The following is a 27909-nucleotide window of genomic DNA, read 5'->3' on the forward strand; positions in this document are numbered from 1 at the left end:
TTGAAATAACATCAAGAAACAACGTCGGCTTGTCGCGGTAGTCATTGTGAGAAGAAATTCGAAAATAATAAATTTAAGATAATGAATTATGAGTCATCGTATGAAACGGGCCATCGTCCGTTTGTAAGTGATCTGAAACGTGGATATTGGTCAAAGGCTAGTGATTTTATATATGCTGGATTAAGTTTTGGATTTCGTTTAGATGTTTTTGCATTATCATGGATTGCAAAGGTGGAATCTGGAGGTAAATTTGATTTCAAATAAGATGTTGTCTGCAAAAGTGTTGAAATCTTATCACCAATCATAAACTTTATGCATATTTTGGATCAATATTGCTTCGAGTTGAAATTATGTGAAAAGATCAAAAAACTCATTTTCTAAAGTTTACAAACATTTTGATGAAAAATAAGGAACTGATTGCTGATAAGAGAAAATAACAAAACATAAAGACATCGAAAATATATTAAATTTAAGTACACGGTCAAAAAATTATTCTTTCGTATATTTATATTTGAGTGTACACGTAAAAGAATACACGCAAAAAATACAACGTTTTCAAAATGGGTATCGTCGTTGTTGTTTTGTCATAGTTTAGTTTCTCTGGGAAAAGATCAAAAACATGATTTATTAAAACCAGTGATTAAATTTTTATACTAAAACCACTATCGATTTCGTTTAAATCAAGTATTGTTTACACGCCAGTAGCTAGTCATGTACGGGTTTTACGGAAGATTTATTTCATGTAGGGTATGTAGTATCGCTAATTCACGGTAGTGACACTTCATTGCCGCCATTTAGCGTGTATTTTATTTCTTTAGATTTTTTTGAAAGACTAGCGTAACCCGGCCCAATTCGCTGAACTAACCTAATCTTCGAGCTGAAAATAAATTCGAATAGAGGGTAGGGAGTGTGGCACAAAAACTGAGGTGTTTCCCATATTGTTATACCCTCCACCATAGGGGGGGGGGCTTATTAACTTTGTCATTCCGTTTGCAACACATCGAAATATTGCTCTAAGACCCCAAAAAGTATATATATTCTGGGTCGTGGTGAAATTCTGAGTCGATCTGAGCATGTCCGTCCATCTGTTGAAATCACGCTAACTTCCGAACGGAACAAGCTATCGACTTGAAACTTGGCACAAGTAGTTGTTATTGATGTAGATCGGAGAGTATTGCAAATGGGCCATATCGGTCCACTTTTACGTATAGCCCCCCGAATCCTCTACGAGAAACAAATTTCATCCGATCCGGCTGAAATTTGGTACATGGTGTTAGCATATGGTCTCTAACAACCATGCAAAAATTGGTCCACATCGGTCCATAATTATATATAGCCCCCATATAAACCGATCCCCAGATTTGGCTTGCGGAGCCTCTAAGAGAAGCAAATTTCATCCGATCCGGCTGAAATTTGGTACATAGTGTAAGTATATGGTCTCTAACAACCATGCAAAAATTGGTCCACATCGGTCCATAATTATATATAGCCCCCATATAAACCTATCCCCCGATTTGGCTTCTGGAGCCTCTAAGCGAAGCAAATTTCATCCGATCCGGCTGAAATTTGGTACATGGTGTAAGTATAAGGTCTGTAATGACCATGCAAAAATTGGTCAACATCGGGCCATAATTATATATAGCCGCCATATAAGCCGATCACCAGATTTGACCTCCGGAGCCTCTTGGAATGCCAAAATTTAATTTGGTACGTGGTGTTAATATATGGCCTCAAACACCCATGTAAAAATTGGTCGAAATCGGTCCATAATTATATATAGGCCCCATATAAACCGTTCCCCATATTTGACCTCCGGAGCCTCTTGGAGGAGCAAATTTCATCCGAGTCAGTTGAAATTTGGTACATTGTGCTAGTATATGGCCGTGCCTAACTAGGACCATATCGGTCTAAAGTTATATATAGCCCTCAGATAAATCGACCCCCAATCACACAAAAATTGGTCCATATCAAGTTCATAATTGTATATAGCCCCCACATATTACAATTCTGGTAGGAGTTTCTACGCAATCGATGGTGGAGGGTACATAAGATTCGGCCTGGCCGAACTTACGGCCGTATATACTTGTTTCCTATTGCCTTTTTGCACGAGTACAAAGCTGCCGTGGCTTTTCTCGCTCTTTCTTCAATATTTAGCGTAAAGTTCAGTTTCCTGTCCACAATAACGCCAAGTTATTTTGCACACTCACCAAAGGGAATTTCAATACCCCCTAAGGATATGGATATCGCAAATCTTTGCAGTACATGACTAATTCTGTCTTTGCAGAATTTACTCCAAGACCGTTCTCTTTCGCCCACTTCTCAGTCATCCGGAGGGCTCTCTGTATAACATCTCTGATTGTGGATGGGAATTTTCCCCTGACTGCTAGAGCCACATCGTCTGTGTATGCCACCACTTTTATTCCAAAGAAGAGGAAATAGAACTCCTCCTTGAGAAGTGCCTCTGTTCACACACCTTTGTATGTTTGCTTGTCCTAGTGTGGCCGAAATACGTCTCCTCATTAGCAGTTCGTCTAGCAGCCTAAGTATACCTGGATCAACATTCAGACTTGCCAGTCCATTTAATAGAGATCGGATTGACGTTATTGAATGCCCCCTCGATGTCTAGAAACGATACTACTAATTGTACTCCTCGTGCAAAATTTCAAGCAAATCAGGCTAAAACTCTGGCTTCTGGGGCCATATAAATCTATATCGGGCGAAAGATATGTATGGGGGTTATATCTAAATCTAAACCGATTCCAATCAAATTTAGCACACTTGACGATAATACTAATTGTACTGCTTGTGCAAAATTTCAAGCAAATCAGACTAAAACTTTGGCTTCTGGGGCCATATAAGTCCATATCGGGCGATCTGTAAGGGAGCTATATCTAAATCTGAACGGATTTCTTCCAAAATAGGAACTTGTGCTAAATTTGAAGTTGATTGGACTGAATCTGCGACTTACAAAAATGTGTTCACATCCAGACGCACGGACGGACGGACAGACGGACATATATCGACTCAGGGACGAATCCTGAGTATCGTAATATTGTCAAAGACACCCTGTGTCTATCTCGTCTCCTTCTTGGTGTGGCAAACATATTTGCTAACTTATAATCCCTGTTTCACAGTGTGGCACAGGGTTTAAAAATTATGTATCCCATAGTAATTTAATAACATCGCCGCATGTTCTCTGTAAATCTCAAGTATATCATAGAATTTTAATTTTTTACCTGTACTAAGTCGGGCGAAAGAGAGGTCCCCTCGCCAACGAAATACCAAAAAGTAAAGTAACGGATCTTTGTATAGACATCACCTCTAATCTTTTACCCATTAGCGTAGCTAGACAATATTCCTAGGGGGGGGGGGGCTAGCTAAAAATTTATAGACTGAATTTATAGGTTCAATTAATGTTTTATTTACAAAAATGAATAACAAATTAGACATCAAAATAACTCGACAATTAATTTATAATGAAGCACCTAAAAGTAGTTCCACACTTTTCCCAGCAAAAATATTGGGAGTTGTTTTAAAGGCTAAAGTTGTGCCTGTACATCCAAGCACATCCACGGAATTTTTTTTACTTCATTTTTTTTTTTTAATTGTTTTTAAATTTTTGTTTTCTTTTTTCAAATAGTTAAAAAAAAGAGTAAGAATAAATAAAATGGTATAAATTATTCAAATTTTGCCCCAAAAATGCTAAATCCATTATAGAGAAATCGATAATTTTGGAAAATATTCTAAGGAAAACGTTCCAAACAAGAGTTAGAATACATTAAAAATCATAAAAAATATATAAAAATTATTTATTTGGGAAAATATCACAAAATTTTGTAATTCACATTCAAAACACTGAATTCGGATAATTCGGAAGTGATTCAAATTCATTGCAACGGCTGTTGAAATGGTGAACATCCCTCCTATAACAAATTCATATTAATTTCATCGCTTTTCCACCAATTTTGCATCACTTCCGGACTCAAAAAGAACATTTTCACTTCTTTTTTGGCGACGCTTTTTTGCAGCATTATTAAGATATAAATTTATGAAAGAATAGTTTTAATTACTACTATTTTTAAATAAATTGAATAAACCAGACTAAACAAAATAATAAAGGAGCTTTAGTTATTAAAGTAAACATAAATTTAGGAACCTAAATCATAAGTTCAACCACAGCTTTATTTCATAAATATCAGATTTCAAACATTGCCATCGGCAACTGCTACCACAACCCAAGTAATTCGATTGTGCATGAAAGTCTTTAGCGGATATACTTGTTTAATTTTTATACAAATGGAAAATCGTAAATAGGTTTTCAAATTCTGGGGGGCTAAAAATTTTCTGGGGGTCTAAACCCCCTCCCCAGAGGCCTTCCTACGCTTATGCTTTTACCAAAATTTCACACAAATCGGAGAACTTTGGTTCTCCAATTTAAAAAAAGTCGGGTAAGGATGTGGTCCCTCCCCCACCAGATATAAAAACTAGGGTAACCTATTTTCACCACATGATCACCCTCTACGTTCTCCGAAAATTTAAAGCAAATCGTATTAGCCGTTTCCGAGCTTACCCGGAACATTCAAAGAAATATACAAATATACTTTGAATTTTATATATAAATGATGTTGAGACCTTTCTTTGAGTGTATAGCAACTTTTAATATGTGAATATTGTACATCTTTTCAATATCTTGTATTACATTAAAGTTTTTTTTTTTGTAATATTATTATTGAAATAAATTTAATTTCAGTGAGTGGTTTCCTACCAACCTATTTAATCAGTTTGGCATTCTATGTAGTTCCATTGCTGGTCGTAAAATCATTTATGGGTCAATTTTCCAGTAGTGGATTCATCTCGGCCATAAGACTTTGCCCTCTTTTCAAAGGTAAGCTATAGGAATTAATTTAAATGTGCATTAATTAATTAATTAACCGATTCGAATAATTTCCAGGTGTTGGATATATAACGCTATTCTTGAACATATGTGTGGTCATCTATTATAGTGTATTTGCTATGATACCCTTAATGTATTTCTTTGCTTCATTTAATCCCACATTGCCGTGGAGCTGTGATGGTATACGTGAGTGGACACAAGAGGATGTTCTTGTAAGTTGTGGTATGGATTGTATGACTATATCATATAGAATTTTATTTCTCAATATTATTTTCGCATTTAAATTTTTTTTAGCTATGCCCATCGGTGGATAATGAAACCTGTGAAGGACGTAAGTAGATTGGGAAAAACTACGTTAATTATAGACAAATGGCAAAAATGGGGAAAACACGTATCTTATTGCGCAATTTAAAGTATACAAGTTTAGACTTAAGGACATCTCATTTTTGGGAGAACCTCGTTAACGTATGCTAAAAAAATACGTGGTATTAAAGATTACGCAACCTAAGGATGCGATGTTAAGAACAAATTTCTTAAAAAAAAAACTGAAATTTGAATTAATTGGGAAGTTTATTATCAAATGTTGGAAATTTGCGTCCCTACGTTAAAGTCGGATTATTTGAACTGAGACAGATATTCTTCAAAGAAAAGAAAAACATTTTCATTAAATTAACTTAAATATTGAATGCAAGTTTGTTGTTTGACCTTTTTGTTTATTACCTTCTGTTTTCTTTTTGTAAATTCAAGCTCGAAGTCAGAGTTTTATTTTCTGTTTTATTATACCCTTCACTACTACTGTGTTACAGGGTATAATAAGTTTGTGCATTTGTATGTACCGCCAAGAAGGAAAAGTCTGAGACCCATCGTTTAGTATACCGATCGTCTTAGAATTAAATTCTGAGTCGATTTAGCGATGTCTGTATGTCTGTCTGTCTGTCCGTCCGTCTGTCCGTCCGTCCGTCTGTCTGTCCGTCTGTCTGTTCATGTATTTTTGTGCGCAAAGTACAGGTCGCAGTTTAAGTCCGATCGTCGTTTTGTGGAACAAAGACAATCGCTATTGATTTTGGAAAAAATCGGTTCAGATTTAGATATAGCTGTCATATATATTTATCCCCGATCTGGTCATAATTGGCGTGTTTATCAACCGATGTTCTTCAAATTCAGTACATCCGAATATTTTATGAGTCCCGAAAAACTTGCAAAATATCTGCTAAATCGGTTCAGATTTAGATATAGCTCCCATATATATCTCTCGTCCGATTTAGACTCATATGACAACAGAAGCCAAAGTTTACTACCGATTTACGTGAAATTTTGCATAAAGAGTAGAATTGACATTCTACCAATGCTTGGTAAATTTGATTGAAATCGGTTCAGATTTAGATATAGCTCCCTTATATATCTTTCGTCCGATAAAGCACTTATATGGTCTCAAAAGTCAGAGTTTTGCCGTGATTTAGTTCAAATTTTGCACAAGGAGTACGTTTAACAGTATCGGTAAGTGTGCCAAATTTGGTTGAAATCGGTTCAGATTAAGATATAGCTCCCATATATATCTTTCGTCCGATTTGAACTTATATGACCTCAAAAGCCAGAGTTTTGCCGTGATTTAGTTCAAATTTTCGTCACTGCTGAATAGCAAAACTTGTAAATGTTCCTCAAATTGTCCTATATCTCGAATACATAAGTATCGCCTGGTAAACCATAAATGCTCTTTCGTACAATTGCATTAAAATTTCTCTCGCTTCATATTTCCCATATTTTTATACCCTCCATCATAGGATGGGGGTATATTAACTTTGTCATTCCGTTTGTAACACATCGAAATATTGCTCTAAGACACCATAAAGTATATATATTCTGGGTCGTGGTGAAATTCTGAGTCGATCTAAGCATGTCCGTCCGTCTGTTGAAATCACGCTAACTTCCGAACGAAACAAGCTATCGACTTGAAACTTGGCACATGTAGTTGTTATCGATGTAGGTCGGATGGTATTGAAAATGGGCCATATCGGTCCACTTTTACGTCCCATATAAAGGGACCCTCAGATTTGGCTTGTGGAGCCTCTAAAAGAAGCATATTTCATCCGATCCGGCTGAAATTTGGTATATGGTGTTGGTATATGGTCTCTAACAACCATGCAAAAATTGGTCCACATCGGTCCATAATTATATATAGCCCCCATATAAACCGATCCCCAGATTTGGCTTGTGGAGCCTCTAACAGAAGCCTATTTCATCCGATCCGGCTGAAATTTGGTATATGGTGTTGGTATATGGTCTCTAAAAACCATACAAAAATTGGTTCACATCGGTCCATAATTATATATAGCCCCCATATAAACCGATCCCCAGATTTGGCTTGCGGAGCCTCAAAGAGAAGCAAATTTCATCCGATCCGGCTGAAATTTGGTACATGATGTTGGTATATGGTCTCTAACAACCATGCAAAAATTGGTTCCCATCGGTCCATAATTATATATAGCCCCCATATAAACCGATCCCCAGATTTGGCTAGTGGAGCCTCTAAGAGAAGCATATTTCATCCGATCCGGCAGAAATTTGGTACATGGTGTTGGTATATGGTCTCTAACAATCATGCAAAAATTGGTCCACATTGGTCCATAATTATATATAGCCCCCATATAAACCGATCCCCAGATTTTGGCTTGCGGAGCCTCAAAGAGAAGCAAATTTCATCCGATCCGGCTGAAATTTGGTACATGATGTTGGTATATGGTCTCTAACAGCCGTGCAAAAATTGGTCCACATCGGTCCGTAATTATATATAGCGCCCATATAAACCGATCCCCAGATTTGGGTTGCGGAGCCTCAAAGAGAAGCAAATTTTATCCGATCCGCCTGAAATTTGGTACATGATATTGGTATATGGTCTCTAACAACCGTGCAAAAAATGGTCCACATCGGTTCATAATTATATATAGCCCCCATATAAACCGATCCCCAGATTTGGCATTCGAAGTCTCCAAGAGAAGCAAATTTCATCCAATCCGGTTGTAATTTGGAACATGGTCGATATCGGTCCATAAATATAGAACAATTCATCTCAAGAAATGGACCGGTAAGTTGGCCACCAAGATCATGCGATTTGACGCCTTTAGACTATTTTTTATGGGGCTACGTCAAGTCTAAAGTATACAGAAATAAGCCAGCAACTATTCCAGCTTTGGAAGACAACATTTCCGAAGAAATTCGGGCTATTCCGGCCGAAATGCTCGAAAAAGTTGCCCAAAATTGGACTTTCCGAATGGACCACCTAAGACGCAGCCGCGGTCAACATTTAAATGAAATTATCTTCAAAAAGTAAATGTCATGGACCAATCTAACGTTTCAAATAAAGAACCGATGAGATTTTGCAAATTTTATGCGTTTTTTTTTTTAAAAAGTTATCAAGCTCTTAACAAATCACCCTTTATATAGCCCCCATACAAAATATTCTCCAGATTTGACCTCCGGAGCCTCTTGGAGGAGCAAAATTCATCCGATTCGGTTCAAAGTAGGAACGTGGTGTTAGTATATGGTCGCTAACAACCATACCAAAATTGGTCCAATCACACACAAATTGGTCCATATCGGTTCATAATCATGGTTGCCACTAGAGCCAAAAATAATCTATCAAATTTTATTTCTATAGAAAATGTTGTCAAAATTTTATTTCTAGAGAAAATTTTGTTAAAATTTTATTCAGTTCATAATAAAATTTTCATCATTGTCAAAATTTTATTTCTATAGAAAATTTTGTCAAAATTTTATTGCTATAGAAAATTTTGTTCAAATTTTATTAAGTTCATAATCATAGTTGCCACTCAAGCCAAAAATAATCGACCAAGATTTTATTTCTATAGAAAATTTTGTCAAAAGTTTATTTCTATAGAAAATTTTGTTAAAATTTTATTTCTGTAGAAATTTTTGTCAAAATTTTCTTTCTATAGAAAATGTTGTCAAAATTTTTATTTCTATAGAAAATTTTGTGAAAATTTTATTTCCATAGAAAATTTTTTAATATTTTCTTTCTGTAGAAAATTTTGTCAAAATTTTATGTCTACTTTGCCAAACTGAATTATATACGTATTGGATCGATCTTTTTTGATTTAATATATACCACGTATGGACATACCATTTAGAAGATGGTGTTAGGAGGTTTTAAGATACCTTGCTATCGGCAAGCGTTACCGCAACTTAAGTAATTCGATTATGGATGGCAGTGTTTAGAAGAAGTTTCTACGCAATCCATGATGGAGGGTACATAAGCTTCGGCCTGGCCGAACTTACGGCCGTATATACTTGTTAAGATATTAATTTATGAAAGAATAGTTTTAATATCAATTACTATTTTTATACCCTCCATCATAGGATGGGGGTATATTAACTTTGTCATTCCGTTTGTAACACATCGAAATATTGCTCTAAGACCCCATAAAGTATATATATTCTGGGTCGTGGTGAAATTCTGAGTCGATCTAAGCATGTCCGTCCGTCCGTCCGTCCGTCCGTCTGTTGAAATCACGCTAACTTCCGAACGAAACAAGCTATCGACTTGAAACTTGGCACAAGTAGTTGTTATCGATGTAGGTCGGATGGTATTGAAAATGGGCCATATCGGTCCACTTTTACGTATAGCCCCCATATAAAGGGACCCTCAGATTTGGCTTGTGGAGCCTCTAACGGAAGCATATTTCATCCGATCCGGCTGAAATTTGGTATATGGTGTTTGTATATGGTCTCTAACAATCGTGCAAAATTTGGTCCACATCGGTCCATAATTATATATAGCCCCCATATAAACCGACCCCCAGATTTGGCTTGCGGAGCCTCAAAGAGAAGCAAATTTCATCCGATCCATCTGAAATTTGGTACATGATGTTGGTATATGATCTCTAACAACCATGCAAAAATTGGTCCACATCGGTCCATAATTATATATAGACCCCATATAAACCGATCTCCAGATTTGGCTTGCGAAGCCTCAAAGAGAAGCAAACTGCATCCGATCCGGCTGAAATTTGGTACATGGTATTGGTATATAGTCTCTAACAACCGTGCAAAAATTTGTCCACATCGGTCCATAATTATATATAGCGCCCATATAAACCGATCCCCAGATTTGGGTTGCGGAGCCTCAAAGAGAAACAAATTTCATCCGATCCGCCTGAAATTTCGTACATGATGTTGGTATATGGTCTCTAACAACCATGCAAAAATTGGTCCACATCGGTTCATAATTATATATAGTCCTCATATAAACAGATCCCCAGATTTGGCTTGCAAAGTCTCCAAGAGAAGCAAATTTCATCCAATCCGGTTGTAATTTGGAACATGGTGTTAGTATATTTTCTTTAACAACCGTGCCAGAATTGGTCCATATCGGTCCATAATTATATATAGCCCCCATATAAAACGTTCTCCAGATTTGACCTCCGGAGCCTCTTGGAGGAGCAAAATTCATCCGATTCGGTTCAAAGTAGGAACGTGGTGTTAGTATATGGTCGCTAACAACCATACCAAAATTGGTCCAATCACACACAAATTGGTCCATATCGGTTCATAATCATGGTTGCCACTAGAGCCAAAAATAATCTATCAAATTTTATTTCTATAGAAAATGTTGTCAAAATTTTATTTCTAGAGAAAATTTTGTTAAAATTTTATTCAGTTCATAATAAAATTTTCATCATTGTCAAAATTTTATTTCTATAGAAAATTTTGTCAAAATTTTATTGCTATAGAAAATTTTGTTCAAATTTTATTAAGTTCATAATCATAGTTGCCACTCAAGCCAAAAATAATCGACCAAGATTTTATTTCTATAGAAAATTTTGTCAAAAGTTTATTTCTATAGAAAATTTTGTTAAAATTTTATTTCTGTAGAAATTTTTGTCAAAATTTTCTTTCTATAGAAAATGTTGTCAAAATTTTTATTTCTATAGAAAATTTTGTGAAAATTTTATTTCCATAGAAAATTTTTTAATATTTTCTTTCTGTAGAAAATTTTGTCAAAATTTTATGTCTACTTTGCCAAACTGAATTATATACGTATTGGATCGATCTTTTTTGATTTAATATATACCACGTATGGACATACCATTTAGAAGATGGTGTTAGGAGGTTTTAAGATACCTTGCTATCGGCAAGCGTTACCGCAACTTAAGTAATTCGATTATGGATGGCAGTGTTTAGAAGAAGTTTCTACGCAATCCATGATGGAGGGTACATAAGCTTCGGCCTGGCCGAACTTACGGCCGTATATACTTGTTTTATTATTATACCCTCCATCATAGGATGGGGGTATATTAACTTTGTCATTCCGTTTGTAACACATCGAAATATTGCTCTAAGACCCCATAAAGTATATATATTCTGGGTCGTGCTGAAATTCTGAGTCGATCTAAGCATGTCCGTCCGTTTATCTGTTGAAATCACGCTAACTTCCGAACGAAACAAGCTATCTACTTGAAACTTGGCACAAGTCGTTGTTATCGATGTAGGTTGGATGTTATTGAAAATGGGCCATATCGGTCCACTTTTACGTATAGCCCCCATATAAAGGGACCCTCAGATTTGGCTTGTGGAGCCTCTAACAGAAGCATATTTCATCCCATCCGGCTGAAATTTGGTACATTATGTTGGTATATGGTCTCTAACAACCATGCAAAAATTGGTCTACATCGGTCCATAATTATATATAGCCCCCATATAAACCTATCCCCAGATTTGGCTTGCGGAGCCTAAAAGAGAAGCAAATTTCATCCGATCCAGCTGAAATTTGGAACATGGTGTTAGTATATGGTCTCTAACAACCATGCAAAAATTGGTCCATATCGTTCCATAATTATATATAGCCCCCATATAAACCGATCCCAAGATTTGGCTTGCGGAGCCTCAAAGAGAAGAAAATTTCATCCGATCCGTCTGAAATTTTGTACATGATGTTGGTATATGGTCTCTAACAACCACGCAAAAATTGGTCCATATCGGACCTTAATTATATATAGCCCCCATATAAACCGATCCCCAGATTTGGCTTGTGGAGCCTCTAAGAGAAGCAAATTTCATCCAATCCGGTTGTAATTTGGAACATGGTGTTAGTATATGATCTTTAACAAGCGTTCCAGAATTGGTCAATATCGGTCCATAGTTATATATAGCCCCCATATAAAACGTTCTCCAGATTTGACCTCCGGAGCCTCTTGGAAGAGCAAAATTCATCCGATCCGGTTCAAATTAGGAACGTGGTGTTAGTATATGGTCGCTAACAACCATACCAAAATTGGTCCAATCACACAAAAATTGGTCCATATCGGTTCCTAATCATGGTTGCCACTAGAGCCAAAAATAGTCTACCAAAATTTTATTTCTATAGAAAATGTTATCAACATTTTATTTCTATAGAAAATTTTGTCAAAATTTTATTTCTAGAGAAAATTTTGTTAAAATTTTATTCGGTTCATAATAAAATTTTCATCATTGTCAAAATTTTATTTCTATAGAAAATTTTGTTCAAATTTTATTCGGTTCATAATCATGGTTGCCACTCGACCCAAAATAATCTACCAAGATTTTATTTCTATAGAAAATTTTGTCAAAAGTTTATTTCTATAGAAAATTTTGTGAAAATTTTATTTCTGTAGAAAATTTTGTCAAAATTTTATGTCTACTTTGTCAAACTGAATTATATACGTATTGGATCGATTTTTTTTTGATTTAATATATACCACGTATGGACTTACATACAATTTAGAAGATGGTGTTAGGAGGTTTTAAGATACCTTGCCATCGGCAAGCGTTACCGCAACTTAAGTAATTCGATTGTGGATGGCAGTGTTTAGAAGAAGTTTCTACGCACTCCATGATGGAGGGTACATAAGCTTCGGCCTGGCCGAACTTACGGCTGTATATACTTGTTTTTTATTAACATTGTGTTTCATTCCAGGGCGTTAGCCGATTTCAATTTTAATTCTAGAGATTTTGTAGAAGTACAAAAAATTGTCTCCATTATAAGTATTTGTATCTGGAAATGCAAACCTTTATGTAGCCCTCCCAGCAAATTTGAAGTAGTTGAGATGGTAACACAAATGTTGGTCTACATGGTGGTAAAGGGTATAATATAGTCGGCCCCGCCCGACTTTAGACTTTACTTACTTGTGTTTTTATATATATCGAATTATAAAAAAAATTAAAACAGAAAATAAAACTCTAACTTCGATCTTGAATTTACAAAAAGAAAACAGAAGGTATTAAATATTGAATCTTATGATTAAAAAAAACTCTTCCAAGAGAGAGAGAGTCTAGGCTAAGGCTTTTTTGAGGATTTTGTATATTTGGTTTAAGGTTTTTTATTTATTTTTTTTTTTAAGTAAGAAAAAATTTTTTACTTGGAAGTATCTTTCACAATTTGGATTTTTTAACGGGAATTAGTTTCCACGTGAATTTCTCTATTAAACATTATATATTTTTGATTACGAGGTCGGAAAACTTCGGAAACTTCTTAGCCTATCAATGAAAGAGAATAGTTAGTTTTTCAAAAATATTTATATTTTTCAATATAATCTCCTGAAACTTCAATACACTTAGTCCAACGCTTTTCTAGCAATCCCTTGATTAAAATAGTTTTCCTCAAGGTATTCAAAATAGTGGTTTACAACTTTAATTGCATCTTCATTTGAGGTAAAACGCTTGCCAGCAAGGATTTTTTTAGATTTGAGAACAAGTAAAAGTCACTGGGAGCTAAATCAGGAGAATAAGGTGGATGGTCAAGCAACTCGTACTTTAATTCGTTGATTTTAGCCATTGTTATAACACTCTTGTGCGCTGGTGCGTTGTCTTGATGAAAAATTATTTTTCTGTGTTGTAAGCCTGGACGGTTTTCTCGAATTTGTACATTTAATTGATCCAAAAGGTTGCAATAATACTCTGAATTTATTGTTTACCCTTTTGTTTTACCTTTGAAGTCTCAAAAAACCGTTGCCATAACCTTACCAGCCGATTCAATTGTTTTGCCTTCTTTGGGGCACTTCCTCCAGTTTCAGTCCAGTAATTTTTCCATTGTAAAAAATTGCGTATGCGTCTTTTTTGAACACCTGTTTCTACATGAAGGATTTGCCAGATCGAAACAACATTTAGCAGGTGTTCATAACAGAGATGGAAGTTTCCAAAACATTTAACTTTTTTCTGTTTATACCGCTCTTTTTGTGCTAGGCTAAGAAGTTTCCGTACTGCTTTCGTATCGCAAATGAAGAAATGAACATATCCTTGATGAGATATGTATCCTAATTTTGATTTTATTTATTCTGGATTTAAGACTACCAAGGTCCCTAAAAAGTCCTTATTTTAAAAAAGCCGCATCTTTGGCTCGGAATCCATCCCGAAATCCTTTAGGGAAAATCCATATCCTTGGATGCAAGTAAACTTTTTTTGAGTATACCTATTGCATTACCAACATAAATTTACTTATACACTGAAAAAATTATATTCGTGAGGCCATATATATCATGTCCTTAAAATGCGAATGCGAATTTTGCTTAGCATAGAAAACGCATTTAGCTGATCTAAAGTTTTTATACCCTCCACCATAGGATGGGGGGTATATTAACTTTGTCATTCCGTTTGTAACACATCGAAATATTGCTCTAAGACCCCATAAAGTATATATATTCTGGGTCGTGGTGAAATTCTGAGTCGATCTAAGCATGTCCGTCCGTCCGTCCGTCCGTCCGTCCGTCTGTTGAAATCACGCTAACTTCCGAACGAAACAAGCTATCGACTTGAAACTTGGCACAAGTAGTTGTTATTGATGTAGGTCAGATGGTATTGCAAATGGGCCATATCGGTCCACTTTTACGTATAGCCCCCATATAAACGGACCCCCAAATTTGGCTTGCGAGGCCTCTAAGAGAAGCAAATTTCATCCGATCCGGCTGAAATTTGGTACATGGTGTTAGTATATGGTCTCTAACAACCACACAAAAATTGGTCTACATCGGTCCATACTTATATATATCCCTCATATAAACCGATCCGCCGATTTGGATTGCAGAGCCTCTAAGAGAAACAATTTTCATCCGATCCGGCTGAAATTTGGTACATGGTGTTAGTATATGGTCTCTAACAACCATGCAAAAATTGGTCCATATCGGTCCATAATTATATATAGCCCCCATATAAACCGATCCCCCGATTTGGCTTGCGGAGCCTCTAAGAGAAGCAAATTTCCTCCGATCCGGCTGAAATTTGGTACATGGTGTTAGTATATGGTCTCTAACAACCATGCAAAAATTGGTCCATATCGGTCCATAATTTGACCTCCGGAGCCTCTTAGAAGACCAAAATTCATCTGATTCAGTTGAAATTTGGTACGTGATGTTAATATATGGCCTCAAACACCCATGCAAAAATTGGTTCATATCGGTCCATAATTATATATAGGCCCCATATAAACCGATCCCCAGATTTGACCTCCGGAGCACCTTGGAAGAGTATCCAACAACCATGCAGGAATTGGTTCCTATCAGTCCATAATAATATATAGCTCCCATATAAACCGATCCCCAGATTTGACCTCGGTGCCTTTTGGAGAAGCAAAATTCATTCGATCTGGTTGAAATTTGGTACGTGGTGGTAGCATATGATATTTAACAACCATGTGAGTTGAAATTTGTGGATGACAGTCTTTCGTAGAAGTTTCTACGCAATCCATGGTGGAGGGTACATAAGATTCGGCCTGGCCGAACTTACGGCCGTATATACTTGTTTCTTTGTCAGAAAATCGATAACCTTTTTAGTCGTTTTGTCCTTGTAGTTAAGTGATTTGGCTTAAAACATGGTATCAATAATTTTCAAAAATTCTTCATAATGAATGGTATTTCTAAATTAGTTTTTTGGTACATTTAGTACTTGTTGGGCATTGCTTTTTAGTTGATAACTGAATCAAACTGTCTAGACATTGAACGGACTCATTTTGTAGTATCTGTACCTATATTCCGCTGAACAACAAATACTTGGACAGACGGACGGACACCATGGGCTAAACTGACTAGGGAGGTGATGCTGAGTCGATCGGTATTAGTTTTATTGTGCTTAAAGTCGATATTTCTGGTAGGCACATTTTTTGTGTATACCCCGACCACTTTAACCATTTTAAGATCCTGTGCCAATACTTATGTGTGGCACTGAATATGTATATACAGACTTTCCCCAATTTGGCCATAGTACTCTTATTAATGAACCAATTCGAATTTACAAACTTTGTGTCCTAAATTTAATGAAAAAAATTTTTGAAGCAAAGATTATAAACTTTATTTTAATTAAAATTTCATTATTTTAAAGAAAGTTGTCCTTAATATTTTGTAAATTTCGCATCCTAAAATTTAAGGTGTGTAATCTTTAATATCACGTAAATATTTTTTTCAGTGTAGGTGTAAAATGAAGTATAGCTCCTAATATCAGGCATTTCTGTTCAGATAAAGCTTCTGTTCTGATTGAGATAAAGCTAAAAGTCAAGGCTCTATATGTTAAATTGCATCGTGACCAAAAATGATAAATAAAATTTAGTTTACTTCGTTAATCAGTTAATTATACCCTCCACCATAGGATAACTTTGCCATTCCGTTTGTAACACATCGAAATATTGGTCTAAGACCCCATAATCCTGAGTCGTTCTAGCTATGTTCGTCCGTCCGTCTGTGGATATCACAACAAGCTATCGACTTGAAACTTGGCACAAGTAGTTGTTATTGATGTAGGTCGGCTGGTATTGCAAATGGGCCATATCGGACTACGTCTACGTGTGGCCCTCATAAAAACCGATCCCCAGATTTGACTACCGAAGCCTCTTGGAGGAGCAAATTTCATCCGATCCGGTGGAAATTTGGTCCCATATGAACCGATCCCCAGATTTGATCTCCGGAGCCTATTGGAAGAGCAAAATTCATTCGATCCGGTTGAAATTTGGTATGTGGTGTTAGTATATGGTCACTAACAACCATGAAAAAATTGGTCTATATTGGTTAGTATATGGTCTCTAACAACCATGCAAAAATTGGTTTATATCGGTCCATAAATATATAGCCCCCATATAAGCCGATCAAAAGGTTTGACCTCCGGAGCCTCTTGGAGGAGTAAAATACATCCGACCCGGTTGAAATTTGGCACGTGTTGTTAGTATAAGATCTCTAACAACCATGCAAAAATTTTATCCATATCGGTCCTTAATTATATAGAGTCCCCATATAGTCGGATCCCCAGATTTGATCTACGCAGCCTCTTTTAGGAGCAAATTTTATCCGATCCGGTTGAAATTTGGTATGTGGTGTTAGTATATGGTCTCTAAAAACTATGAAAAAATTATTCCATATTCCATATTCCCCAATATAAACCAATCCCCAGATTTGACCTCCGGTGCCTTTTGGAGAAGCAAAATTCATCCGATCTGTTTGAAATTTAGTACGTGGTGGTAGTATATGGTATTTAACAGCCATGCCAAAAGTGGTCCATATCAGTCCATAATCAGAGAGTTAAGAAAATATCAGAGTTAAGAAAATATCTTTTGTATATACATTTAAAATTTTCCAAAATTTAATAAATAATATTTTACATTTTAATAAAATTACTCTTTTATTTTTCAGGTTGCTATGGAACGGTAGCATCTTCCCTGTACTTCTAGTAAGTGAATTAAATGAAAAAAAAAAAACAGGTATATACGGCCGTAAGTTCGGCCAGGCCGAATCTTATGTACCCTCCACCATGGATTGCGTAGAAACTTCTACGAAAGACTGTCATGGACAATCGAATTACATGGGTTGTGGTATCTTAAAACTTCTTAACATCGTTTTCTAAATTGTGAGTTATTCCATATGTGGTATATATTAGACAATACGTAGAGAGCCAGAATTGATATATGGGAGTCGCTTATATGGGAGCTATATACAATTATGAACTTGATATGGACCAATTTTTGTGTGATTGGGGATCGATTTATCTGAGGGCTATATATAACTATAGACCGATATGGACCTAGTTAGGCATGGTTGTTAACGGCCATATACTAACACAATGTACCAAATTTCAACTGACTCATATGAAATTTGCTCCTCCAAGAGGCTACAAAACCAAATCTCGGGATCGGCTTATATGGGGGCTATATATGATTATGGACTGATATGGACCACTTTTGGCATGGTTGTTAATTATGATATAAAAACATCACGTACCAAATTTCAACCGAATCGGATGAATTTTGCTCATCCAAGGGGCTCCGGAGGTCAAATCTGGGGATCGGTTTATATGGGAGCTATATATAATTATGGACTGATATGAACCAATTCCTGAATTGTTGTTGGATACCATATACTAACTTCAGGTACCAAATTTCAACCGAATCGGATGAATTTTGCTCTTCCAAGAGGCTCCGGAGGTCAAATCTGGGGATCGGTTTATATGGGGGCTATATAATTATGGACCGGTGTGGACCAATTTTTGCATGTTCATTAGAGACCATATGTTAACCCCATGTACCAAAATTCAGCCCGATCGGATGAAATTTGCTTCTCTTAGAGGCTCTGCAAGCCAAATCGGGGGATCGGTTTATATGGAGGCTATATATAATTATGGACCGATGTGGAACAATTTTTGCATGGTTTTTAGAGACCATATACTAACACCATGTACCAAATTTCAGCCGGATCGGATGAAATTTGCTTCTCTTAGAGGATTCGCATCCCAAATTTAGGGGTCCGTTTATATGGGGGCTATACGTAAAAGTGGACCCATGTGGACCAATTTTTGCGTGGTTGTTAGAGACCATATACTAATACCATGTACCAAATTTCAGCCGAATCGGATGAAATTTGCTTCTCTTAGAGGATTCGCAAGCCAAATTTGGGGTTCCGTTTATATGGGGGCTATACGTAAAAGTGGACCGATATGGCCCATTTGCAACACCGTCTGACCTACATCAATAACAACTACTTGTGCAAAGTTTCAAGTCGATAGCTTGTTTCTTTCGGAAGTTAGCGGGATTTCAATAGACGGACGGACGGACGGACATGCTCAGATCGACTCAGAATTTCACCACGACCCAGAATATATATACTTTATGGGGTCTTAGAGCAATATTTCGATGTGTTACAAACGGAATGACAAAGTTAATATACCCCCATCCTATGGTGGAGGGTATAAAAACTCATAAAATTTAATTGGTTTCAGAGTTTTCACAGACTCTTTGAATATCTTTTTTGAATAACTTTTTTCTTGAATACTCAATAGATTTTGGACCAATGTGAAAAAAAAACTTATTCAATTATTTTATTTTCCAGCAAACTCTTCCGAGTATACAACATTATGGGTTACTCATTTCACATCTCATGGCAATTGGTATTAAGCTCATTGGGGGTTTGGACCCTCTTAACTCTTGTCATATATAAACTATCAACAACTGAAAAGGTGAGGTGATTTTGTAATAAACTTAATTTGGTTAATGTCCAGGATAACATATTTTCTTTCCAGATTGGTCAATTAGTTCGATATATAATGCAATGTATCATGGTGTTGCTGATTGTATTTATTATTCGTTTTAGTCTTCTTCCCGGTACTATAAAGCATTATCAGCGTCTTTTTACTCCAAATTGGGATGATTTTATCGTTGAATTGTCTAAGCTACCGGCCTATGGCATATCTGCATTTGGTCCCGGATGGGGCCTCTTCATATCCTTGGCGAGTTTTAATCATTTCAAAACGAATATTTCACGAGCAAGTTGGCTAATTGGTATTGGTCAAATGTTTATAATATTCGGTTTGGATATGTTGGATGCCTTTATTAATCTTAATTTGCTTTGTAAGTATTCAATGTAGATATACCCCACAATGAAAACATATAAACTTCAACTATGGAATGATCAACTTCAAATTTGGAATGTTTCGAAGTTATCATATTCTTTCTCTGTGTGGGCACTACAAACCCTGATATGCTTCTCTGTGCCCATTGAAGCTGTTCCATTTTATTGCAGGGGGGTTTATAAGGCTCACAATTTTGTTTATTTTCAGCAAGAACTGATGATTATTACAATGAACAAAATACGCACTATGGAACATTCTTCCTTATTAGTGGTAGCTCAATAGCAACGATGGCAATGCCTAACTTTTGGTGTCTACTATTTTATGCAATGCTGTTTGCTTCGTCCTTAGTTATAATGGTATATTGAACCCTACAGCATTTCCTTTTTTATAAAATCCACATTTTCTCTTCATTTCAGATTCTTCAAATGCATTCCATACTTTCAAGTATTTTCGATGAATTTATTTCTTTAAGGGTAGATAAACTGCGCTATAGTTTATATCTGTTGGTATCTATGGCATTTGCTTCACTATATTTTGCATCATTGGTAAAATAGGAAGAATCTATGTTGGCATCGTAGTCATTTAGAAGTAATCGGCTTTTCTTTCAGAGTGGCTATGAGTCGAGTGTGACTTTAATGTGGGAAACTTTTATCAGTCAATCGCTTATCAATTTGCTATTGATCATCATTGTGACATGGATCTATGGACGTGAACGCTTCCAGCGAGATATGTTCTTTATGACCAATGAACGTTTTAGTACTTGGAAGGTTTATATTTTAAGATTTTTTGCACCATTGTGTATTTTGGCCGTACTGGTAAGTAAAAGTGAATATAAATAAGTGCTAGAATGGTATTTATTATACCCTAAACCACATAGTGGTATTGACCAATCCACCGTATCCTCTGAAATTGGCTACGCATATCTTTGTTTTGTTTCCGAATACAGAAAAAACAAGTACATACGGCCGCAAGTTCGGCCAGGCCGAATCTTATGTACCCACCACCATGGATTGCGTAGAAACTTGTACGAAAGACTATCATCCACAATCGAATTACTTGGGTTGTGGTATCTTAAAACTTCTTAACATCGTTTTCTAAATTGTGATTTAGTCCATACATGGTATATATTAGACAAAAAGTTATGTATAGTTAAGTCTACAAATAATTACGAATCGATATGGACTTTTTGTACGTAGAGAGCCAGAATTGAAATATGGGGGTCGCTTATATGGGGGCTATATACAATTATGAACTTGATATGGACCAATTTTTGTGTGATTGGGGATCGATTTATCTGAGTGCCATATATAACTATAGACCGATATGGACCTAGTTAAGCATGGTTGTTAACGACCATATAAAGGGTGATTCTTTTGAGGTTAGGATTTTCATGCATTAGTATTTGACAGATCACGTGGGATTTCAGACATGGTGTCAAAGAGAAAGATGCTCAGTATGCTTTGACATTTCATCATGAATAGCCGAACGATCTGCCACAACGTCGAATTTTCAGTGAATGGGCCCTAGAAAAGTTGGCAGAAAATCCGCTTTTTTATCGACAAATTTTGTTCAGCGATGAGGCTCATTTCTGGTTGAATGGCTACGTAAATAAGCAAAATTGCCGCATTTGGAGTGAAGAGCAACCAGAAGCCGTTCAAGAACTGCCCATGCATCCCGAAAAATGCACTGTTTGGTGTGGTTTGTACGCTGGTGGAATCATTGGACCGTATTTTTTCAAAGATGCTGTTGGACGCAACGTTACGGTGAATGGCGATCGCTATCGTTCGATGCTAACAAACTTTTTGTTGCCAAAAATGGAAGAACTGAACTTGGTTGACATGTGGTTTCAACAAGATGGCGCTACATGCCACACAGCTCGCGATTCTATGGCCATTTTGAGGGAAAACTTCGGAGAACAATTCATCTCAAGAAATGGACCGGTAAGTTGGCCACCAAGACCATGCGATTTGACGCCTTTAGACTATTTTTTGTGGGGCTACGTCAAGTCTAAAGTCTACAGAAATAAGCCAGCAACTATTCCAGCTTTGGAAGACAACATTTCCGAAGAAATTCGGGCTATTCCGGCCGAAATGCTCGAAAAAGTTGCCCAAAATTGGACTTTCCGAATGGACCACCTAAGACGCAGCCGCGGTCAACATTTAAATGAAATTATCTTAAAAAAGTAAATGTGATGGACCAATCTAACGTTTCAAATAAAGAACCGATGAGATTTTGCAAATTTTATGCGTTTTTTTTTAAAAAAAATTATCAAGCTCTTAACAAATCACCCTTTACTAGCACAATGTACCAAATTTCAACTCACTCGGATGAAATTTGCTCCTCCAAAAGGTTCCAAAACCAAATCTCGGGATCGGTTTATATGGGGCTATGTACGATTATGGACTGATATGGACCACTTTTGGTATGATTGTTAAATATCATATACTACCACCACGTACCAAATTTCAAGCAGATCGGATGAATTTTGCTTCTCCAAAAGGCACCGGAGGTCAAATCTGGGGATCGGTTTATATGGGAGCTATATATAATTATGGACTGATAGGAACCAATTCCTGAATGGTTGTTGGATACCATATACTAACATCACGTACCAAATTCCAACAGAATGGGAAGAATTTTGCTCTTCCAAGGGGCTCTGGAGGTCAAATCTGGGGATCGGTTTATATGGGGCCTATATATAATTATGGACCGATATCGACCAATTTGTGCATGGGAGTTTGAGGCCATATATTAACACCACTTACCAAATTTCAACTGAATCAGATGAATTTTGGTCTTCCAAGAGGTTCCGGAGGTCAAATCTGGTGATCGGTTTATATGGGGACTATATATAATTATGAACCGATGTAGACCAATTTTTGCTTGGTTGTCAGAGACCATATACTAACATCACGTACCAAATTTCAGCCGTATCGGATGAAATTTGCTTCTCTTAGAGGCCTCGCAAGCCAAATCGGGGGATCGGTTTATATGGGGGCTATATATAATTATGGACCGATGTGGACCAATTTTTGCATGGTTATTGGAGACCATATACTTACACCATGTACCAAATTTCAGCCGGATCGGATGAAATTTGCTTCTCTTAGAGGCCTCGCAAGCCAAATCGGGGGATCGGTTTATATGGGGGCTATATATAATTATGGACCGATGTCCACCAGTTTTTGCATGGTTGTTAGAGACTATATACTAGCACCATGTACCAAATTTCAGCCGGATCGGATGAAATTTGCTTCTCGTAGAGGACTCGCAAGCCAAATTTTGGGGCCCGTTTATATGGGGGCTACACGTAAAAGTGGACCGATATGGCCCATTTGCAATACCATCCGACCTACATCAATAACAACTACTTGTGCCAAGTTTCAAGTCGATAGCTTGTTTCGTTCGGAAGTTAGCGTGATTTCAACAGACGGACGGACGGACGGACGGACGGACATGCTCAGATCGACTAAGAATTTCACCACGACCCAGAATATATATACTTTATGGGGTCTTAGAGCAATACTTCGATGTGTTACAAACGGAATGACAAAGTTAATATACCCCCCATCCTATGGTGGTGGGTATAAAAATCACGAACATTTTTTCAATTAAAGTCTTAATTCAGTTTTAAACAAGTATATATGGTCGTAAGTTCGGCCAGGCCGAATCTTTTGTACCCTCCACCATGGATTGCGTAGAAACTTCTACGAAAGACCGTTATCCACAATTAAATTACTTGGGTTGCGGCCGATGGCAAGGCATCTTAAAACTTCTTAACGTCATCTTCTAAATTGTAAGTTAGTCCATGCGGGATATATAGTAGACAAAAGAAAGGTCGATTAAATACGTATATATTCAATTCTTGACCGGTATATATAGGGAAGAAATAATTACGAACCGATATGAAATTTTGTGCGGTAATTATATAACCAGAATTGAAATGTAGGGGTCGCTTTATATGGGGGCTATATACAATTATGAACATGAATCTACCAAAAATGGCAGATTTGTTACTGTTTGGTAGATTGCACTATGGGGCCAACGACCGGGGTTTGAGGCAAAATGACTACAAAAATTCACTTATCGGTTTAAAATTTGGAACACATGTTGTGCATAACATCAGAAGAGCTCATAGAAATTTTCAGATCGATCCGCCTACTGACACCCCCACTGAAACCTTTAATATTTATACCCTGCACTAGGGAGCCACCGTGGTGCAATGGTTAGCGTGCCCGCCTTGCATGCACAAGGTCGTGGGTTCGATTCCTGCTTCGACCGAACACCAAAAATTTTTCAGCAGTGGATTATCCCACCTCAGTAATGCTGATGATATTTCTGAGGGTTTCACAGCTTCTCTAAGTGGTTTCACTGCAATGTGGAACGCCGTTCGGACTCGGCTATAAAAAGGAGGTCCCTTGTCATTGAGCTTAACATGGAATCGGGCAGCACTCAGTGATAAGAGAGAAGTTCACCAATGTGGTATCACAAAGGACTGAATAGTCTAAGTGATCCTGATACATCGGGCTGCCACCTAACCTAACCTAACCTATACCCTGCACTAGACTGTGGTTTTGTATTCAATGTCTAGGTCGCAATTTTAGACCAATTGACTTTAAATTTTGCACACGTATGTGTATTGGGTCAGAATGGAGCCCTTTTGATTTTGGTGGAAATCGGTTAAGATTTAGATATAGCTCCCATATATATCTTACGCCCGATACGTAAATATAAGGCCCAAGAAGCCATAGTTTCACCCCGATTTTCTTCAAATTTTGCACAAAGGGTAAAATTAATAGTATTTCCAAGCTAAATTTGGTTGATATCAGTTCCGATTTAGATATAGCTCCCATATATATGCTTCGTTCGATTTGCACAAATGTGACCACAGAGACCAAAGTTTTACTCCGATTTGCGTGAAATTTTGCACAGGGAGCAGAATTATCATTCTAGCAATACATGCTAAATTTGTTCGTTCTAGCAATACATGCCAAATTTATTCGTCCCGGAGGCCAGAGTTTCCTTAATTAGCTTCAAATTACACACAAAGAAGGCTCTATTGCAAAGACCTCTTATTCTGTGAATCCTCGAGTCCTTCGTTGCATGATCAAGTCTTTATTATAACATTTATTTCTATTTAAAATAGTGAAGCATTTCCGGCAAACTGCCAATGAGACGAATCTGTTTTTTGTGTTTCTTCCATTTTTGTTTGGCTCGAGCGAAAATATTATATGTTTTCTTAATTATTGATGCCATGCTAGCTTATTTTGCATTCCTTGAAAATTTTGAACTAAAGGAATTCCGACCTTTTTGCAGTCAAAATGTTACGAGTTCAATTTTTTTTATTTTTAGAAACACTGAATTTTTTGAATTTTTAAAATTTTTTCATTATAAGCCGGACTCTGCCGGAAAAAACTTAGAACCACATGAGAGTACACACAATAACCTTTCTTCCCATACCAAAATGTCGGTGAATACACGTGAATACAGAATGTACCATTCCACGAAACACAAACATTACATAAAAATTATAAAACAAATGTCTGAAATAGAATGATGTTATCAGTTTTTCCTATTTAAGCTAACGAAAAACTGACTTTTTGCCGCAGAATCCGGTCATTTGCCCCATAGTGGATTGGTAGAATTCTTGATGTTTTAGAAGATTTTGCAAAATATTTCTCTCCAACTATGAAATGCTTCATAAATTTTCTACAGAAATAACACTTTGACAAAATCTTCTACAGAAATAAAATTCTGACAAAATTTTCTATAGAAAAAAAATGTTGACAAAATTTTCCATAGAAGTAAATTTTTGACAAAATTTTGTATAGAAATTACATTTTGACAAAATTTCCTAAAGATATAAAATGGTGGCAAAATTTTCTATAGAATTACAATTTTGACAAAATTTTCTATAGAAATAAAAAATTTTGACAACATTTTGTATGGCAATAATATTTTGGTAGATTATTTTTGGCTCTAGTGGCAATTGTGATTTTTCTGTGATTGGGGATCGGTTTATTTGGGGGCTATATATAATAAAGATCGATACGAAATGTACAAAATTTCAACCGTATCTGATGAATTTTAGAGTCTCTGCAAGCCAAATCTGGGGTTTATATGGGAGCTATATATAATTATGGACCGATTTCGGCCAATTTTTGCATGGTTGTTAGAGACTATATACCAACACCATGTTCCAAATTTCAGCCGGATCGGATGAAATTTGCTTGTCTTTGAGGCTCCGCAAGCCAAATCTGGGGATCGGTTTATATGGGGGCTATATATAATTATGCACCGATGTAGACCAATTTTTGAATGGCTGTTAGAGAATATATATCAACACCATGTTCCAAATTTAAGCCGGATCGGATGAAATTTGCTTCTCTTAGAGGCTCCGCAAGCCAAATCTGGGGATCGTTTATATGGGGGCTATATAGTTATGGACCGATGTGGACCAATTTTTGAATGGCTATTAGATACTATATATCAACACCATGTTCCAAATTTCAGCCGGATCAGATGAAATTTGCTTCTTTTTGAGGCTCCGCAAGCCAAATCTGGGGATCGTTTTATATGGGGGCTATATATAATTATGGACCGATGTGGACCAATTTGTACACGGTTGTTAGAGACCATATACCAACATCATGTTTATATGAGGGCTATATATAATCTTGGGGTCCGTTTATATGGGGGCTACACGTAAAAGTGAACCGATATGGCCCATTTGCAATACCATCTGACATACATCAATAACAACTACTTGTGCCAAGTTTCAAGTCGATAGCTTGTTTCGTTCGGAAGTTACCGTGACTTCAACAGACGGACGAACGATCATGCTTAGATCGACTCAGAATTTCACCACGACCAAGAATATATATACTTTATGGGGTCTTAGACCAATATATCGATGTGTTATCCTATGGTGGAGGGTATAATTAATTGGATCAATTAATTTCGTGATTGAAGATAAAAATATTTTTTGTGTGAATGTTCGCTGAGCCAAATATCAGTCGAAGGAGAAAATATTTCCTACTTTTCTAAACTATTTGTTTGTAAGCCTAGTACTTACCGAAACACTTTCGTCTTGTACAATATTAAGTGCTTAGAAATTGTTTACAAAAGTTTTGTAATTAAATCTTTATGCTTTGAAAATTGATAGTTTTCTGTAAAATTACAAAATTGTCTCTTTCATTTTTTTTGTTTTTCCCTAATTAAACTCACTCATTATCTTTCCAGATAGCGGCTACGATCATATCACTGTTCCATATGGCTTTTAGCGGTCAATCAATGAATGCTTTCGATTTCTTCATTAAGGCTCTGCCCTGGTGGTCCATTCCCGTTTATTGCATGTATTGCCTATACAGATCACAGGGTACACTAAAAGAACGATTTGTTAAATGTTGTCGTCCAACCGATTGGTATCCAGTTGAGGCCACAGAACGTCAACGTTATGAAGAAACATTGAATACCTCCAATATGACACATCCTTTGGCTGAATTGAGATGGGATGATGATGCATTTGATGTGGAAGTAACATAAAAGCAAATGGATAAGATAATTGTGGTGAAATGTTACTTAAAATAAACATTTTGTTATTGCTTAAAATAATTTTTGTAAAAAAGGTTTGAAAAGTAACAAACTCAGGATACAAATATATAAGTCAGCCAACAAAACCGAATAAAATATAACCTTAAAAATTTAAGTTTTGTTTTTTCTTATTATTTAAAAATTCTAAAGGGTGATACGGTCAAAATTTGGTCAATATAAACTTGACGTATTTCTTTAATTTCTTATTTAAAAAACCTGAACATCCCTCATTTTGAAGGTGTGTGTGTGTAGAATGTTGCTCCTATTTTTATTTTGGAATTCACTCTTCAGTTGTCAAAATGCCGTCCAAGCAAGGAGAGCAGCGTATCAAAATTTTGCTCGCGCATCGGGAAAATCCGAGATACTCGCACGCAAAGCTGACAAAATCGCTAAAAGTTGCCAAATCAATCGTTACAAATGTAATTAAAGTGTTTGGGGAACGTTTGTCGACAGCCAGGAAGTCTGGATCGGGGGGAAATCGAAAACCGGAAGCCGCTGAGACGACAAAGAGAATTGCCGGTAGTTTCAAGCGAAACCCTAACCTCTCTCTCCGAGATGCCGCAAATAACCTG

At 36.5% G+C, this 27909-nt stretch overlaps 1 protein-coding gene across 1 annotated transcript; it reads left to right on the plus strand.

Annotated features, from left to right (window-relative positions):
• LOC142226566 (sodium-dependent serotonin transporter-like) lies at positions 1 to 27452 on the plus strand. Its single transcript, XM_075296646.1, has 11 exons — positions 1 to 244; positions 4751 to 4885; positions 4952 to 5106; positions 5189 to 5225; positions 17536 to 17572; positions 19225 to 19351; positions 19415 to 19742; positions 19952 to 20100; positions 20161 to 20289; positions 20353 to 20559; positions 26987 to 27452. The coding sequence occupies exons 1-11, from the start codon at positions 82 to 84 to the stop codon at positions 27287 to 27289; spliced, it is 1770 nt and encodes a 589-aa protein (XP_075152761.1). The 5' UTR covers positions 1 to 81; the 3' UTR covers positions 27290 to 27452.
• Positions 27453 to 27909: the final 457 nt, after the last annotated feature.

Source organism: Haematobia irritans, chromosome 2 (genome assembly GCF_050003625.1).
Source record: "Haematobia irritans isolate KBUSLIRL chromosome 2, ASM5000362v1, whole genome shotgun sequence".
Taxonomy (NCBI): domain Eukaryota; kingdom Metazoa; phylum Arthropoda; class Insecta; order Diptera; family Muscidae; genus Haematobia; species Haematobia irritans.

Excerpts from the sequence above, each read along its gene's own strand:
- LOC142226566 (XM_075296646.1), top strand. The coding sequence starts at position 82 with ATGAATTATGAGTCATCGTATGAAACGGGCCATCGTCCGTTTGTAAGT. Across the intron at positions 5,226-17,535 it reads TAATGAAACCTGTGAAGGAC|GTTGCTATGGAACGGTAGCA; the intron begins GTAAGTAGATTG and ends TTTATTTTTCAG. Across the intron at positions 19,352-19,414 it reads AACTATCAACAACTGAAAAG|ATTGGTCAATTAGTTCGATA; the intron begins GTGAGGTGATTT and ends TTTTCTTTCCAG.